The 18587-nt window shown below is 40.2% G+C and overlaps 1 protein-coding gene and 1 pseudogene across 1 annotated transcript; one reads left to right on the top strand and one right to left on the bottom strand.

The window, feature by feature from the left end:
• The first annotated feature begins 876 nt into the window (after window positions 1–876).
• On the top strand, window positions 877–4552 carry LOC112191509. Its single transcript, XM_024330859.2, has 2 exons — window positions 877–1067; window positions 4272–4552. The coding sequence occupies exons 1-2, from the start codon at window positions 918–920 to the stop codon at window positions 4338–4340; spliced, it is 219 nt and encodes a 72-aa protein (XP_024186627.1). The 5' UTR covers window positions 877–917; the 3' UTR covers window positions 4341–4552.
• An 8976-nt stretch (window positions 4553–13528) lies between these two features.
• On the bottom strand, window positions 13529–18298 carry LOC112194485 (annotated as a pseudogene).
• Between the last annotated feature and the right edge of the window lie 289 nt (window positions 18299–18587).

Raw genomic sequence — 18587 nt, 5'->3', positions numbered from 1 at the left:
AAATACTACTTAGGATAAATATTTTCCAGCATTCAGATAATAGTTTTCTTACCACTCTTTCTGTCAGCATGGATACACTCCATCCTCAATGTAATTATGCTATCTCGTGTACGTATTAAAATTTGGTGTTGGGTTTGTTGCCTCAATGCAAGTAGGATCCTACTTGGCTGGTCAACCATTCCTAACCATCTAGCATGTGTCATGCACCATCAAAATGCAATATATGTCATCTTTCAATGATAATATTTTTGTTTCTTAATATCTTCTCCTTTACTTTTGTCAGAAACACTTCATCCAAAAGTGGTTTCTCTCTCTCTTTGTCAACATTTTCTCACGTGAATGTTTTGACAAAACATAAAATAAAAATTGACATAATATTTTAGTTAATGTAGTGAAATCTATTCTTCATATTAACATGGGGTGTGTAACTTCATGACCATGAATAGAGATGTCTTCAATCCAAGTTGTTTCTTCAAAAAGATTGTGAATTACAAATGTATAGGTTTTTGAATTAGGTGAATGGCAATCAACGAAGAACTTGTTGAAATTAGTATAGAAGAACGACAAAATTAATCTATAGTGACAATAAGTTCAGCTCTGAAACTTGATGTGGGCATTCTTAGCTCCCCATGCGTTCAAAATTTACACATGTTACATGTTATTTTTGCGAAAATTTCTTTTTTATTCTTGTGTCTAATATTTTTTTCTGAAAGTTTCTGTTAAATATTTTGTGGCATTAAATTTTTTTCGTTCTCCGTTAAAGAAAAAGAGAAAAAAAAAAAGAAAAAAAAAAGGTGGAGGAGAATGAAATTAGTGTGACTTATAAGGACGAAAATGCAATTGGGTACATTTGAGTATAAAAGCAAATGAGGCAAGAGAGGAGGAAGCAGAAGTAATTGGGAGAAGGCAAGAACAAGATGGCGAAGCGAGTCGGAAGCAGGAAAAAGGACGACGAGTCTGCATTGACTCGGACTGTCAACTCGGTCTTTAGCTTCTTCAGATTCGCCGAGTTTGAAATTCTGTTCGTGCTCTTCTTCGTTATCGCCTTCATCATTTTCAAAGATCTCGTAAGTACTTCTTCCTTGTTGATCAATTTTGATGATTCTGTATATGGATTCATCATTTCATGTGGATATGTGAATTCTTGCAATTTGTTTGGTTAGGATCAGAGCTTAATATTTGAGGATCAATCCAACTGTAAATGGAGTCATTCTGACTCAGATTGGTTATATCATAGACCTTGACTTTTTTACCAGTTAGGGTTTTTGTTTCGCTCTGTAAATCGCTGTTCATAGGGGAATTTCTGCTTGCAACTGCAGAATTCTTATTTAAGAGTATTTCAGTCAGTCTACTGTAGGAGCTATCTAGTTAGTGTGATTTTAGCTAAAATGGGAGGAGCCTGGGCATGTGTATTTCTGGGAGGCCAAGTAACTGTAGACAATTTTCGACAAGGAGCTAGGCTAGTGAAGTTGATTTCGGATAGTTTGATAACAGTGCTTTTTTAGTTGAATTTGTTGTTTATTATGGTGTAGTTTTCTTTCTTCTTCCCTCAGGATAGAAGCGGAAGCCTGAGTTTAACATCCTCCGGTTTATGTTTTTAAGAAAGTTAGTGTTGTTTGAAACAGTCGTAAGAAATGGGCTGAAATATGAGTGTATCTAAATGTGTCTTTTGGAAATGGATAGGTACTGTGCGTGTTTGAATGCTTTCTCATACACAGAAATAGATGCCATCATTTCTATTTATTTATTTAATTTGTGTCTTTCTAACATTTTACGACCACTACGAGCTGCACTTTACAGTTGATTGCTTTAGTGAAACAAATGAACCAATAAAAGCCAAGTCCTATTCATTGAGTGTCACATTAGACTGTTAATTCTTTTGATTTTTACCTTCCCCAAACAGCCATTTCAAGGCTCTCCCACATCCTTTCCCTCATCGTCCTCTTCTTGTATCTGCTGTATGTGTGGGGATCTTGAGGGGATAATTGGAATCAAGCTTTCTGGTGAGAAATATATCTGAAAGAAGCAAAGTGGGAAGAGAGAATGAGATATCTATTTTAAGATTCATCTTTGCATTTTGTGGAAGTCATGAAGAATAGAGAACCTATGGGAAGAAACGTTCCGGGTTGTCAGAGAAAAGTACAGGGTACCTTGAGCCCGAATGAGTTTCCCATTCTTTATCATGTTGTCCTGTATTTTTCAAAAGTGAAATGGTCTTTTTTGATGTTTTTAAAATTTATATGACAGTTAAGAGTTATATCCATATTTTCTACAAGCTGTTGCTTTGAGTGGTCAACCTGACCCTTGAGATTTATTTACATTTGAATTTGAAATGTTGCTTGATCTTGAGGCCCTGGTATACGCTGGGATGAAGGGCGAGTGGAATAAAGTATGTAGGCCTATATTGTTGGTGGTTTCCAATATAAGTGTCGTTTTAGCTTGCATGTTTATTCACTAAAATTGGAGTACACCTTTCAGTAGTGTAACCTTTTCAACTTTTGGATATTGGGAGTAGAGACTGTTTTAGGAGGGGTTTTAAGTAAGGGAGAAGTTTCAGTAGGTATATCTGTGTTCCAAGTATTCTCTATATGTATAGTCTGAAAGTAATAATTGTCGTATTGAACTACTAAACCACCTGAGCTATAGCTCATTGTCAACATCCTCTGATATGTTTTGAATAGTATTGTCTGCCAAATTGGGGACACTAGATTTGGGAATAACAAATATAAATTCAATTCTAGCAATGGATCGACCTAATCCGCTTCTGTTGTTGATATGTAAATGTATCTGATCCCTTATCAGTGAATGGTTGTTTTTTTTTTCTGGCAATTCTAACAATGTTTCTCCTAATCACCTATGTTCTCGCTCTTCAAAATTATGCTAAACTTTTCTGACATATGAAAACGTTTTTAGAACCTGATTGGGTGCAATGCACTTTACTCAGTGTCCCCAATGGTCGATGTTAAAGCTCCTGCAGAAATTAATTGAAGTTGATGCTTGCGGAATGACTGTTTTCTGTTATTTAAAACACCAGAAACTGTAGCATTTAGGTTTGCAGAATTTGAAATCCTCTTTGTTCTTTTCTTCATAGTCACTTCCATCATTTTCAACGATCTTCTAAGTACTCCTGTTTTCTGCTCTCTCTTCTAGTTGTTTTTTGCTTGGTTTCTTGATTATATCTCTTAACCTTTGTATCCTCTTTATCATCCATCCTTCTAGATTTCCAAGTTCTTATTATTTTCTGCTATGGCTTCAAATTAAATTTTCATTGTAGAACTGATGCTGTTTCTGTTCTTAAATCATCTCATGTGTTATGTTAATCTTGCAGATAAATGAATATTACAGTTTCCTGTATTTTGTTAGTTTGTTGGTTGACTTTGCCAATAATGTTCTCTACATCTGCCTTTTCTCAAGGCATTTCTTTTGAAGACCCAGTTTCTTCCTCTTATGGGTAAATTAGTAAAAGCTAAATAGTGTTAATTAGTAAACATAGTATTGATAAAAGATGTATATTGAAGAAATCCACCATGTTATTAAAAAGTTGAGTATCTGACTCAATGTCCTGGAGGAACACATGGTTAAATCTCCCAACCCTTGATTCCCATCAAACTCTTCATAGCAGTTAGGTTGTAACTGTTTAAACGGTTTGTTCTATTATGTCCGGGTAGATCTTCTAACTGCAAATTCTTTACTTAAGAGAATTCCGATCGTAATCTTTTATAGGAGCTACATTGTTAATAAATAGAGCAACAGTGACAAATCCATTGGATGATTATAGCCAAGGGGGTTTGACATAAGCAATGAAAGAGCGTAGGCATTTGCGTCTAGGAAGCTAAGTAATGGTAGAAAATTGTAGACAAGATAAACTGGACTGGTGACGCTATACCTAGAGATGCTGATCTCAGATATTGAGGACACAATACTGTAGTTAAATGTCACATGATATATGGGCTTATTTTGCTTTCTATTTTCCGTTATTATTATACCCTCTTGCATCATATTGCCCGAGGATTGAAGTGGCTATGATTATATTTTGTGATATAGAGAAGCGCTCTATTAAAGAATCCTTTTTTTTTTTTTGTCTGTTTCAACCTGCTTTTAGTGGCTTCTTAATGTTCTGATATATGGACAGTTCTATTCCATCCTCAGATAGTAGGCATTGCACAATAGTGGCATATCTCATTTCCTTCCCATTTTGGTGGTTCTTCAATTAAAATGTTTTAATTGTTTTTCATAAATTGCAATCTGAACACTTGTGTTAATGGTTGCAGACGTCGCGGCCGGAATATAGTCAGATTCTCGTAAAGAAGCCTGACGGAGGTGGTTTTTGGCCTTACTAGCTGGAGATCGCAAGATTGGATAAACAGTTTTTGGTGTTGACTATGTGCTTCTATTTTTGTTAGTGGAAACAGAATTCGTTGCTGTCCATGTACTTTCTTATTGAATGTAATTAATATGTGATTATGCTTCTCCCCAACAATGTAATCTCTCTCTTTAATCATAAGATCATAATATTATCTTTTATCTTAACTATAATATTAACAAGTTCGGACATTGTCAGTCATTTTAGACCCCTCTGGGTTTCCAACTTTCCATTGTATAGCCTCTACAAGAGCAGCACACTACCATATACTTGATAAGTGTTTTGCCCTAAAATCAGTAAATCCTAAAAGACTTGCGATATTGTCTCAATCGATTTTGTATCTTTTGAATACAGATGTTGTGGCTCTTGCTCACACTTTTTTTTTTCCTTCTCTCTGGGTACTATTAGGGCTAGACTGCCCAAAAAGGAAAACAATAGAAACAGAATGGCTAGCATGGCCAGAGCAAAACACTCTAGGGAAGCCTAGCCAAAAAAATCATCAATTATAGTTCGATAGACAACGGCAGGAGCCGTGGAGAAGTAGATGTGCCAATCGAATTGCTCAAGCTGGACTTGGTTAATTTCCAACTTGAGGAGAAAGAATCTTGCATCCTTGAAGGAACACCAACAGCTTCTCAAACTAACTTTGTCACAAAAGCAAATGCATGATTGCTTCTCGAAGATTTTGGCAAAAAGGACAATTAGGAAATGCAGACAGCCTCTTTATTTTTGCCCTTAGGGAGTAACCTACACTGACTAAGAATCCAAAATCTCTCATATATGCTTCCATTGAGTGTCAGTAGAGCTGTTAGAATCAGAACACATGGCGGGTGCAACTGAGTATTTACCAGTTGATTAAGTATGACTTCAGCTCAGTTTATCACCACATTACAAGAAACATCAATGGGAATGTAGACAATTTGCTTCACTGAATGAGGAGGTAAGCAAGGATTAACCAAGTGGATATCCAAACTAGAATTGTTCAAATATCCTTCAATACTATTCGAGGGATCAATAAAATCATTGTTAAGAGCTAAATCACTCAGGATACCACTTCCAGACCAGTTATCCACCCAGAACTTGGTATAGCAAATGTTAACCAAGCCTCCAGGCTAAATTGCCCCTTAACAAATTAGTACGTAGAACTATACTGATGCAAGTGCTTGAAGAACTCCCAGATAACTTATAATTGGGGTCAAGCAAAAACCCATAGAGAATGGCCAAGGTACTATTCTTGGAAAATGTTACACCAAAGCTGAGAGTCCCCTTGAATAATTCTCCAGCTTGCCTGTGCAACCATTCATATCTTCATTTCTCTTTACACCCAGGCCACCCTTGCATTTTGGTTTACAAACAACGTCCCACTATAGTACGTAAGGTGATTCTAATCAACAGCGTCACCCATAAGAAGTTCCTATCTAGCCTATTGATAGATTGACGAATGGTAGGCATTAGTTTAGCTGTCTGCATGGCGTAACTAGGAAGTGAGGATGTTACAGGTTGTATGAGTGTTAACCTACCAGCTATACTTTGTCCACTAGATTGACATAAGTATTTTGGTGCCTTGAGAAGGAATCAAAGGCCAAGGTACTTTCCAACGTCAGATGTGACGGTGGAACCACAAACCTTACTTATTTCAGAAGCAGAACCTCTTCTAACATTAAGAGAACAATGGATCAATGACTTATCAAAAGTACCAGTGTTACCTGCTGATCCACAATAGATGTCGATTCATTTCTCGTAATTTCTAGCTTGCTTGACTGAGGCCTCAGAGAAAAAAAAGAGATTATAGTGAAGAATAAAGATGTTTTAGGCCCGGATTGAGAAGCCCTCAAGGGTCTCCATTGGCCAACCTCAACAGCCAAGTTTACAAGTGAGATAGCTTTTCCATGCAGAGCACAAAGAGATAAGGAGGTAGAGGGTTGCCTTGTCGAATCCCCTCTCCCAGAAGAGTGTTTGAGACTTTCAGTGAGCTTTCCATTAACAATCGATCACCTGAAAAAGTAGTAGAGGTCACACTCTGCATAATTAGTTTACTGAAGTTTTAAGGTATTTGAACCTCATACAATACCCTGCTCAATGAATTGCCACTTGAGCTTATCCTAAGTGTTTGGCTCCAAAACTAGTATGGGTGCAAACTGTCTCTTTTGATCGTGTGCGCAGGCGTGCCAGCACCGTTGGGTGCAGTCGTCGGAGAATCCCTTGACCTGACTTCTTGATCAAACGCCGTGGACGAGGAGAGCACCAACCTCGTCACCAGGTTCTTCTCCATGCCTTTCGGAAAAGGACTTCTTGCCTTATGGATAAGGGCTTTGGTTGTGATCTCTTCGTGACACCGAATCGATACTCAATTGGGAAGTTTGGAGGAAGCACGGGTTTTGCTAAAGCGTGACTTTAGCTTCGCTGGGTTGCGAGGAGCTAGCTGGTTTGCAACTAGGTTGCAGGTAGTTTGCTCCGGAGAGGATTTGATAATCTGTGTGATTAGTTGATTGAAGAATTGTCTATAATTTGTCCTTAAAACCTGATATTTATACCTAGAGTTTCGACTGTTCCTTGCCATAGAAGGATTATTGATTGAAGTTTCCTATTTGATCTCTGCTACTTGATTCCAATAAGGGCTCATTTTCCTTATGGATCACGGAATGAGTGAAGTTATAACCCAAACCCAAGTAGGCTTATTTTTGGGCCGCAGGTATCGGCCCGCTGTGCTAAATCTCCTAAACGATCTTGCCAAAATTACTTTTGGGCTCAAACATTGCCCCCTAGGCCCCGAAATCAGGCCCGCGAGAAGTAACTGATTGAAGGGGACTTAAAACGACACGCCTAATGATTGAAACGAGGCCATTAATAAGGGTCGAGTCCATTCGCTTTGTAAAACGTCTTTTCGTCGTATGGTTTCCCTCACAAAATCTCTTATTTAAATCCCGCAGCCACTTCAGACTTATCACATCAGAAACCCTTCCAGTCTCCTAAACCCAGAAAACTCCTTACTCCATACACCTCTTTATAGAAACCCAAAAATGGCTCCCCCAAAGAAGATGATCATCGATCAGGAAAAAGAACTTAACGAGAAAGCCGCCCATACTTGGGGAACAAGCGTAGGTGCCTGCTGTTTCATTCATACCATCGTCCGAAGACCTCTGCTTCTCAGACTCCCAAACCACCATGCCAGACTGGGCCCTTCACCACGAGATTCCATCCCGGACTACTCACTCGCCCTCTACGGCCTGCCCATCTGACAACCCATTCCGGTCCTCAGAAGAACAACTGGAGATTTCACTAGCTGGGGTGCGCATCAGCACAGAGCCAAATAGGGCATTGGCCCGCCACCATCAACGCTGCAGAGCTCTAATGGTATCGCGAAGCACGAGCGCGAGATCTGGCTCGCTGGGATGCGGTAGATATTACTCAGACCATTGATCTCTGTTTTTACCTTCCGCGCGGTGGAAATCGTTCACCATTGGCTGCCTTTCTTTGTTTTTGGAACACCGCCACCAACACTTTTGACTTTCGATTCAGCCAAATGGGCATCACTCTGCTAGACATCCTCACGATTACTGGGTTACCCATTGACGGCTAGCCCTACGTCCATGGCCAATTTGACTCTGTCGCCTTCACTTTGACAATGGCTCAAACAGGCTGCAGCTCTCATAGCGGCTCCTACCCGCGGTGGCTGTCCCATTACCGCGGAGAACACAACGCGACCGGAGGAATTGCCTTCCTGGAGTACTGGCTGTGCAAGTTCATCTCCTGTACCTCCACTAACAAGCCCACTGGACCTTGGACTTCTCTCGCGACGGCCCTCTACAACGGCCATCGCGTAGGGCTTGGACAACCAGTTTTGGGCGCCCTCTACCGCACTTTATACCAGGCCACCATGCATCCTTTCAAAACTAACATCTTAGGCCCCTTCTGGATTCTTGATTTCTGGATTCAAATTTACTTTCCATTCTTCAGCCGTGACGACATTCCGCCACTACCTCTAACTGACACTCTTCTTGGCCGATGGCACTGCCACGAGGCAAGGTACACATCCCGGCCCTATTCTGAGTGTTTTACATATCTATACCTCCTGCACAAAATGCCGCCCCACGATTTAGTGATTAATAGGAGATTCCCGCCACCTCTTGAGCAATGGTTCCTTCCGGGGAAAGTTGATTATAGTGATCGCGCGAGCTTGGCTTTTTGCCTCACGATCTCCTACTCAGACATTAGGCTCGCCGCGGAAGAACTCAGTCATGAGCTTTACGCGCCCAATCACTTTGCTCGCCAACTCGGGCTGATTCAATTAGTGCCATTCCCCCTCATTTACGCTTGGAACTACAACACCTCCTGGCGCAGAATTGGTCCCCCCACTGGGCCTCCGCCAGCCCCAAGCATGCTTGTATTGGTTGATCTTCCTCAATGGGCCAACAACCTCGCTCCCGTTGATGGGACCTCCGAAGATTATGATCAATGGTGGGAAGAAGTCTCTGTCAACTGCTGGAGACAGCGGGATGATGAACTCTTCGCAACCATCTTCCAAGATCTGCGGTATCCCTATGATGCTGATACCGAACTGCTTGCTCGCTTCCCTGAAGCAGAGGTGTGAGCCTCGCGTCCTGCTCAAACCGGCATTGTTATCCTCGAGCCACCACAAGAGGTAACTTGCCCTTTGAATGTTTTTATTTTCTTCTCCCACTTTAACTCCACTCTTTTTCCCCTTACTCTTCTTTCATGTAGGAGGGACGTGTTCAGCCTTCCGGCAGCGGCACAGTAGATGCTTCTCCAGCCACTGGTCAGGCTGCCAAACAGAAAGCTGTAGCCACAGATCCTGAAGTTGAAGACTCTTCTTCCGATGATGATGACGCACAAACTGTAAGGACTTTCCTCCCAGAGTCTAAGACTGCGACATTTTCTCCACAGTCTAACTTAACTCTCTTTTGAACCTGACAGCTTGCCGCTGCTTTGGCCCGCAAACGCAGTCGAGCTGACCCCCGGACAGACCCGTGGGAGGAAAATGAACCACTCGCATTTCGACTGGTACTTCACACTAAACACAACAGCAAAATACTCATTCTATAGTTATGTCTGAGCCTATAACGCTCCTTACTTGCAGGTCTGTCATAGGCCCTTAAGGCTAATCGATGAAGGATCATCCACTGCTGGTGACGGAGCACCCTCTACTCAAGTGCCCACTGGTCAGACCCAAGCGCGGCTTGATTCAACCAATCTTCCACCTCCAATTAGCACCGCGAGTGATCCGCAACTACCCCTGGTGCCGGTGCAGATTCTGGATGACAGCTCACTTAAGACTGAAGAAAGAGCGCCACCTATAGAAACCTCTCGCGAGGAACCAACAGCAAACCCCATCATGGAGTAGGTCATGCCTGATCCAGCCAATCTTCTTGAGATTGTTCAAGAACATGCGATAACTGACATTCCCCGCTAGTCACCTATTGAAGAAGTATGTTTCCTTGTAAATATTTCCATTCTGGCTTCCGCCTTATTCCTTTTACAAATTCTAACCCTTCCTTCCAGGATTAAAATGACACTCCTAATGAGGAAGTGACAGTAGCTGCCGAGGAAATCTCTATTGAGAACCCTGCTGAGCCGGATGGTGGAAACCGGGTTGATCAGAAACCTGCCCCCCAAGTACTTGAAGATGAGGAAGAATCACCTCATGAACCAGTGCCGGAGGCAGTTCCTGTCACGGAGCCTCTTGAGGCTCTTGTCGCTGTGGATCCCAACCTACCACCTATGCCTCCTTCAAGGCTAGAAAGGTTGGCTCGTGTGCTTGAAGTCGTCCCAACTGGAGTGGTGGATGAAGCTAGAGAAGGCATTCGTCGCCTCTTGGGCCCCGATATCCTGACCCCTGGCGTGCCCATAAGAGTCTTGGAATACCTGAGGGTACTTCATCGCGAGGGAGCCACCACTGAAGCTCAGTTTCTTGACATTGACCAACTGCTGCAGGACCTCCCCCAATGGCTTAACAAGAAGACGGCCGCGACTGCTCAGGCTAGGCAAACCCAAGACCACTATCAGGCCCTGACCCATCAGATGGACAACTCCCGCGACTCTTTGGGTGATCAGGCCAATCTCGTCAGGGAGCTGACGCTCGCGAGAAACCATCTCCGGTCCCAGATTCAGGACCTTCAGGCCCAATGAATCACTGTGATGGCCAGACTTGCCATTGAGGAACCCCAACTGGAACAACCCATAGTCGCCTTCGAGGCGCTGTCATAGATAGTGGCCTAAACCCGTGTGGCAGCCCAACAGGCCGCACAAGCTGCTGCTGACGCGAGTTTCATCCTGGACCAACTTTTCCTTCGCCTAACTTATGCAGGCTGAAAACTTTAGGCCTCTAGTAGGCCCATTATTTTGTATGAACAATATTAATATTATTATCAATTATCTATTTAGCCCACTTTGTTGGCCCAAATTTTTATTTTATCTTCTTAGATAGCAAAGCGATAACTATTTCCCCTTAATTGTTTACAGCAGTTTTCAAAGGGATAAACTCGAAATGGAGCAGTTACCTCCTTGGAGACTGTTCCGTTGTCCACGCGTTTTCAGTTTTGTTCATTTCCGAGATCATAGCATTGAATTCCCTTAATGACCCCATTGAAGGCGTTGAATCTACTTCAACTGCCAAGACCAAAGGGTTGAGGCCACTAAGGTTGGCTCCTATAAATACCTATATAGTAGGAGTGCAAATACATGCAACCATGATTCATCCAGAAAATGTCTTGCAATCCCAACTTCTCTTCCTCCTATTCTTGAAACCATCTCCTTTCCAAGCTTTTAGCCTCTATATCCATAGGCTTTATGGCTTAATCTCATTTCCTGGGTAGGCCTTATGGCCTAATCTCAGGTCCAGCTGCATGTCTTTGGCCCCAGAAAGTCTTGACGGGATTCACCAGTTCTAGTTAGGCTGAAGAACACGCGGCGCTCCTAACGCGGGGTACCACATTCTAGGGAGTCTCTCTCTTTAGATTCCCTCGCGTGGAGCAAAATGAAGAAGGGTGGAAGGCCACTTGAGGCCCTACGCTCTTCTTTGGCGCCTTACCTCAAGGGTTTGAAGGACAGGCTTCTGTTTTTCCCCTTGAGGGAGTTGAGGCAGCTAGGCCGCGCGCTGCTCTGATGACCATCTCCATCCTGGAGGACAACTCATTGGAAGGGTTGCGATGGATTATTTCCTTCCCTCCTCTTCTAGTACCAATGGTAGCAATGGCGACTCAGATCAGAGGAGGGTGAAGAGAGAAAGAGGAAGAGCGATCATTTCACTTACCCCTCCGGAGACAAGGACTCAGAAATCCAGAAATTTTCAGAAGATCTGAAGCCCTTACGATTTTCAGCCACTGTTGGCATATGTTTGTACTAAGATGCACAAGCATGCTCTGGGATAATACTTGCATTTTCATCTATAGCTTACCAAATGCACTTTAGCTTGGTAAGCTATATGCCAAATGTCATGGAGCATATAGCAATAGGTGTTATAACATGAACCCTAACGGCCTCAAGTAGTCACTTTACTGAGCCTATCCTCCTAATTAGTGCACAGGATCGAGATGCTTAATTCAAATGGATATTGTACCAAGCAGAGGTAGTCTAAAGTTAGATTTTTGTAGATATAGGAGTTGACCTTTGTCCCGTTTTGCACGTGTACCTCTGCAGCTCCAATTGTTCAAAAAAAAAAAAATTAGCTGTCAGGACCACAATTGGGCCAACAAAGTCTGGTGGGTTTGTGCTCTGGGTCGTTCACTTTCTCTAACGAAGAGGAAGGTTTTCGAGCTAGTGATGCTAACACCTCCTAACATATAATTATCAAATTGTGTAAATATTTAAATAGGCCAGGTTCACGAGGACTGAGCTCAGTGTCTAGTTCATTTGATGGTTTGCATCAAATTTTATTTCCATTTAGTCACTACTGTTCATTAGGTAAATGCATGTTGAAATGATCATACAACAGATTTCTCAGATATCAGACAATGGTTTTTTTGAAAAAATAAAGTCTTCTAGTTAACTCTCACACAACAGAAAACACTAGAACTCTGTTGTCTGAAAAACTTAACAAACAACGGATTTAAACCAAGCACTGTTGTTTGAAGGCAGCGCTTCAATTGCTGCGCATAGCATCTACCGAGCCATAACACAACAATTATACCACATACCCGTAAAGAGAGAGACTCCTTAAAACAGGTGGTCCTATTTAGACTGAAAAGTGGCCTAACGAGAATGAGGATATACTCGTGAGCAAACTTTTCTTCACTTTTTGACTTGTTGCAAGAATACAAGGATTGTTTTACGGAAAAATATGAAGATATGTCGGGCCTATCACTTGACTTGGTTTGCCACCAGCTGCCAACATTGCCTGAGAGGAGGCCCGTAAAGCAAGAGCCACGGCGAATGAACTCGAAGACCCAAGCTTCGAAAACCCTAGCTTAGCCCCATTACAACCTGTTTTAAGTGCTTACTTGATCCTTGATGAGATGGGTAGCCTTTGGTTAGTTGTACATTTGTCAATACAAGTACATCGTTTAACTTTAGCATCAGAGGAGCGAAGACCGCCAACCGCGGTCTCCCCTCTTGACGCCGTTGTATTTCTCTTGAAAAATTAGCGGGATTTTCGGAATTACACATATATCGGAAGATTGAACTCCCGTCCACGTTATCGGAAGCCGACTTCATATGGCGGTATTCTGAGTATTAACATTGGCGCCGTCTGTGGGAATCTCTGAACTAAGAGTCATTTCCCATTCAACCTACCATGACTAGCCACCAACCCTCAGCCCAACCCTACCAATCCATCAACCGTCAACTGTTAATTGTTCACCACACCAATTAACGTGGACGACCTAAATCTCAACACCCCCGAGGTGCTCCCAACACAATCTGTCGTAGAAAATCGGACCGGCACAAGCCGTCAAGCATATGGCCGGGATCTTGCTGCTATGTTAGAGATAGCCTTGGTAGACTTGCACAACACAAACAGAGAGCGAGAAAAGGACCACGTTGAGTTTTGGTCTTTTCTGCAAAGACAACTTTGGGTGGCGCATGTCGGTGTGTCAAGGCATGTTTCGGCCAGGAGTTGTCTTGCCGGTGGAGGTTGTCTTGCTGTGTTTCCGGGGGTTACACCATTGAAGTCATTCTGACAATGTGACATGGTCAAGTCTTAAGTGCTGATTATGGCCGGCAGATGCTATGTATGTACACCACTCGTGGCCCAAATCCGATCAAGAAGTTCACAAATCGCCAATCGTCTTCCTCAAATCCCCAACATAGCAAGAAGTTCACACTACAACCATTAGATTCAAGATCAAGTGCTCTATCCGCACATACACTATATGGATCAACTGCTACTTTGGCTTCGGCAACGATGTCCATTCTGGAGGATACAAGATGAGTGGCTTTGGAAAAGAATTTGGTATGAAGGGCCTCCACAAGTATCTGCATATTAAATATGTGGTCACTCCCATTTATAACTCTCCCTGGCTCTGAATCCAATACCAAACTAATGTTAGCAGCTTGCAATTGCAATGCAGAATAAATTATTGAATTGAATTTCTTTATATATGTTGGAAATGTCAAAAACATTGTATATGTATATCATCTATTTGCATGTGTTTCCTCTGTTGTTGTTGCAATATACAAGTCTCTATTTGATTGAAAATCTGCAAATGATCATTGTTAGATATGGGTCCTTCTTAACATAATCCTTCAGCAATATCTATCTTTAGGTGCCTGCAAGAAGAGCAATTTAGCTGGAACATTAATTTATAGCCTTCTTGCAGTGTCATTTCATCAAATATGTAAAGGACAAAAATTGATGGGGTTGAAATGCTTTCAGTTCATCAAATAAAATGAGTGAATGATTTACCTTGAAATTTAAATAAAATCATTTGATGGCACGAGGACCGAGAACACTAATTAGTGCATATGCATTTTAAAATCTTAATTTGAACAAATAAAGATTAATTTTATTTAACTATTTAGAAAATTAAAATAAATTAAGTTCTACAACGTTTTTATTAATCGTAGCTTTTTAAGATTAGTTTTATAATAATTTTTTATATTCCACTATAAGAAATAAAGAAAGAAAAAAAAAACTCAAAATATATTGTTTTTAGTATATTATTGTGAGATTAATCTTTATTAATATAATGAAGATTTAGTATCATATTATTCTTTAATTCCTTCATTCTATAGTTGTATTATGATGAGATTAGTCTTTATTAATAAACATATATTTAATATTTAGAAAAAATACTTATGTTAAAACAAGGATATAATGTTTTATATCACTATTTTGACAACATAAAAGAAATAGTATTGGTGGAATTGTCATGAGATTTTAAATAAAGAGGTCTAATATTCAAATCTCATCATTGTAGTTTTTTAATATTTTTAAAAACACACACACACAACTCACTCAATGGTTGTAGTGACTTGCTATGCTGGTCAATTATGGGGTTATCATGAACTATTCATATGATCTTAGATTACATTGATCGTCTATGAGCATCAAATGAGTGAATCAAATGATCACGAGGAATTGAGTTTATATATATATGTAAAAACTACCTTGTGTTCCGTTTAATTATTTATGGATATATATTGCATAAGACATTGGTGTTCAATATTTAAATGAACTAGTTGAGGCAGCTAGGCCGAGCTCAGTGTCAATTAAATCATTTGAATTGAGCTATATCATATAATTTTATGGATATAGATGCTTGGAGCTCCTAGTTTTTATATTCTAATAAAATATAACATGACTAATTTATCACCAAAAACAAGTGAGATTTATCACCTCGCCTCTGAACATCAAATGAAATGTGAATAACCGTCCTCCTCTCTTTGAACAAGGGGCGCTTCTGTAGGTGCTTAAAACAATTTTGCTCACCTCTAAATTCCAATGCGTCTCCACACACAAAATGAGATATGTACAATACACAACACACTATGCCAAAAAACTTATCGGAAGACAGACATAAACTTTTGTCTGATTTGGAGTGCCACCGTTGTAGAGCGAGCCGTTGTCTGTTGAAAATTCAGACAACAGTGGAACACAGTTGTCTGATATGCAAACAGGCAACGGGTATGTGGTATAACTGTTGTGTTATGGCTCGGTAGATGCTATGCGTAGCAATTGAAGCACTGCCTTCAAACAACAGTGCTTGGTTTAAATCCGTTGTTTGTTAAGTTTTTCAGACAACAGAGTTCTAGTGTTTTCTGTTGTGTGAGAGTTAATTAGAAGACTTTATTTTTTCAAAAAAACCACTGTCTGATATCTGAGAAATCTGTTGTATGATCATTTAAACATGCATTTACCTAATGAACAGTAGTGACTAAATGGAAATAAAATTTGATGCAAACCATCAAATGAACTAGAGTACTTCAACCCATACTTCAAACTTCAAAATACATTGGATCCACCAAGATATATACATTCGTATTAGTCATTGTTCCACAAAGTCATGAATCAGAATTTATTGTCTTACATTGCATCAGAGATAAAAACATAAGTGTGCTAGAAATGGATACAGTGATTATTGGACTATTTATGATTGCTTGCCCACTTCAACCACTACTAATGCCTGCTCCTACTGCTCCTCTTTTCTTTCTTCTGCTTCTGCCACCACTATGGTGTAATATTAGTTAACAAACTGTGGGAGAATCAGTTCAGTAGCTTTAACATTTGAATATGCACATTGCCGCACAATATTCCTGAAACAATAATTTAAAGAGGCTAAGAATACATGACTACAATATTTGCAAAATAGTATGAATGAAATTACAAGCTAATAACCAGTGCAGAATATATAAGACTTCAAACTTTGAACAGACATATCAAGAAGCAGGACGCAACTAAACTCAGGAAATTTAAATAGAGAAGTGAGTCTCACGTGAACTAGAAGAGGAATAAAAGCTTATGTAAAATTCAGTTAGAAACTTCTTTACTAGAATAAGTTACATAAAATGAGTTATATATAGCATTGAAAGTTTCCCATATGCTAGTCAGTCAGTAAAAAGAAGGGTCAGAAGTTGGTCATGTCTAACCTGAAATGATAGAAATGCAAAAACTTAAATTCGTAGTGACCAGCAACCAGAATAAATTTCTCTGGGGTATTTCTAAATCAACAGACACAACTAGAAAATTATATGAAATGGTGCATCATGTAAGAGAAGTAAATATTAGTCAATTACCTTGATGGCACATTACCTTATGTCTTGAACAAAGAATTGCTAGATTGTTAGCTTCAACACATGAAACAAAATAATTGCTACTCTATACAAAGCCAAAAATGGACCAAAATGGTAGGCAGCAGATTTTTTTATAGAGAAATTAGCTCCAAGAGCATGTCCAAATTCACTTTCTAGTGAATCATTCCTCAACTTTGCATATTCCATGGACGGACTCTTACCATGGACGCTGGTGAAACTCATGGAAAATAGTGGCAGTAGTTTTAGAGAATCAATTATACTAACTTGATGCCAGCTCAAGTGGGCCAGGCATGACAAAAAATTAAGTGACATTATAACATATAAAGGTTAAGGATTCTATGAGAAGATAGTGAAAGTTTGTTCAAGCAGTCGTGGCATGGTAGAACAAAAAAATAGAATGTATATGTAAGAAGAATTACCACTCCCAAACGTGCTTTGCTCTTCACAATGCAAAAGGGGATCTCCATCTTTCTGCATAAAGCAACTCAATTGGATTGACATCATGAGCGATAACGACAAGCTGGGCCTTGTTCTGCAAATAAATGCATTATAGACAATGTCACTCAAACAGAATCAATAATAAGGAAATACAACATTAGTAGAAGGTAGAGAATAATACATGCTCAATGAGGTAGGTGACATGGTTGAGACCGTACTTCACAACAATAGGCTTCTTGGCTTCAACAGTCTTTTCCTTCAGTCTCTGCTTGAGCCCTTTTCAAAAGACGCTCCTTCTTCTCTGCTTTGTCTCTAGGCCTGTACTTCAGAAGCATCTTGAACATGCTTGTTGCTACAGGGAAGCAAAAAAAAAAAAATGGATATATTAAATCGAGTAGTCTAGACTAGTGGAACCAACATCAATCTTGCTCCCCACAAAAACAAGATGAAATAGAACATATACAGAATATTATAAACACTAGCATCAACTCACATGAACATGTTTACCATAACCCTGAATTTTAACAAGGGCATAGAAATACAATTGCAATGAACTTTGGAAAAGAAACTACCACGGGAGAAAACTTATTACGAAATACTGGAATTATCTAGCAACAACACTGAACAATTCAATCTACAAAAAACAAAACAAAAATGCCTACACAAGTGTTGGGAAGAAAATGCAAGTATAGTAGAGCAAATTCAAGCATAGTTGGTTATAGCATCAAAACACTGATCAGACTTCTGACAATTTGATATTTGGCAAAGCAACAGTACCGAAAACTCGCTCTTCCAACATAACAACACACATGAATTGAATACTCAATCACAAATTAACAGCAAAATGCAATCTAATCCATTATACTGAGATAATAATTATGTTAATTATGTGCGAAACATGTGAAACAAAAAGAATAGGATGGAATACATACCGAGGTTCTTATTAAGGGTCTTTGTGAACTGGTTGAGAGGTGGTGGGACCTTGAGCCTCTGCTTGAGGACTTTCTTCTTCCTTTGAATCTGAACAGCCTTGGGCCATTTGACGAATCGGGTCAGATCCCTCTTCAGAGGCAATGCCCCTCCGATCCTGAACTACTTCTGGTGCTTCTCGAACAGTGGGTTCACCACCTTCTCCTATTAAGGCACCACCCCGATCAGTCAAAACATCCTAAATCTTACAACTGTAAAACTAAAACACCATAAGAATAAGGAGCAGAGAGTTACCGGCTTCTTCTTTGAACCTGCGAATGGGAGCTTTCTGCCTTTCTTTGGACCCTGAAACAATGACATGATTCCTAATACAACAACAAAGTCTCACCATTTAGATTTGGCTTGCCGTGCATCAAGTGGTAAAGAGGCATAATTCAGTATCTGGAATATACGTTGAACCATTCAACTTTCACTTATCGAATAATTCTTCTCCTTTTCAATTTCAGGCATTCATCTTCATTCAAAATAGTATCCTAACCAGAACACATACCCAATACCAAGCAACACCAATCAAGAAACAAATACACATACCCAATACAAAAACCAACTCTAACCAGAACACAATATTTTAATCCCAGTTTCTACAGAA

The sequence above is a fragment of the Rosa chinensis genome, chromosome 3 (genome assembly GCF_002994745.2).
Source record: "Rosa chinensis cultivar Old Blush chromosome 3, RchiOBHm-V2, whole genome shotgun sequence".
Classification (NCBI taxonomy): Eukaryota; Viridiplantae; Streptophyta; class Magnoliopsida; order Rosales; family Rosaceae; genus Rosa; species Rosa chinensis.
This window is presented reverse-complemented; position numbering and strand designations above follow the sequence as displayed.

Bases quoted from the DNA above. Each gene is read 5' to 3' on its own strand.
- LOC112191509 (XM_024330859.2), top strand. From the start codon at position 918: ATGGCGAAGCGAGTCGGAAGCAGGAAAAAGGACGACGAGTCTGCATTG. The intron at 1,068-4,271 runs GTAAGTACTTCT...TAATGGTTGCAG, and splicing joins TCATCATTTTCAAAGATCTC to ACGTCGCGGCCGGAATATAG.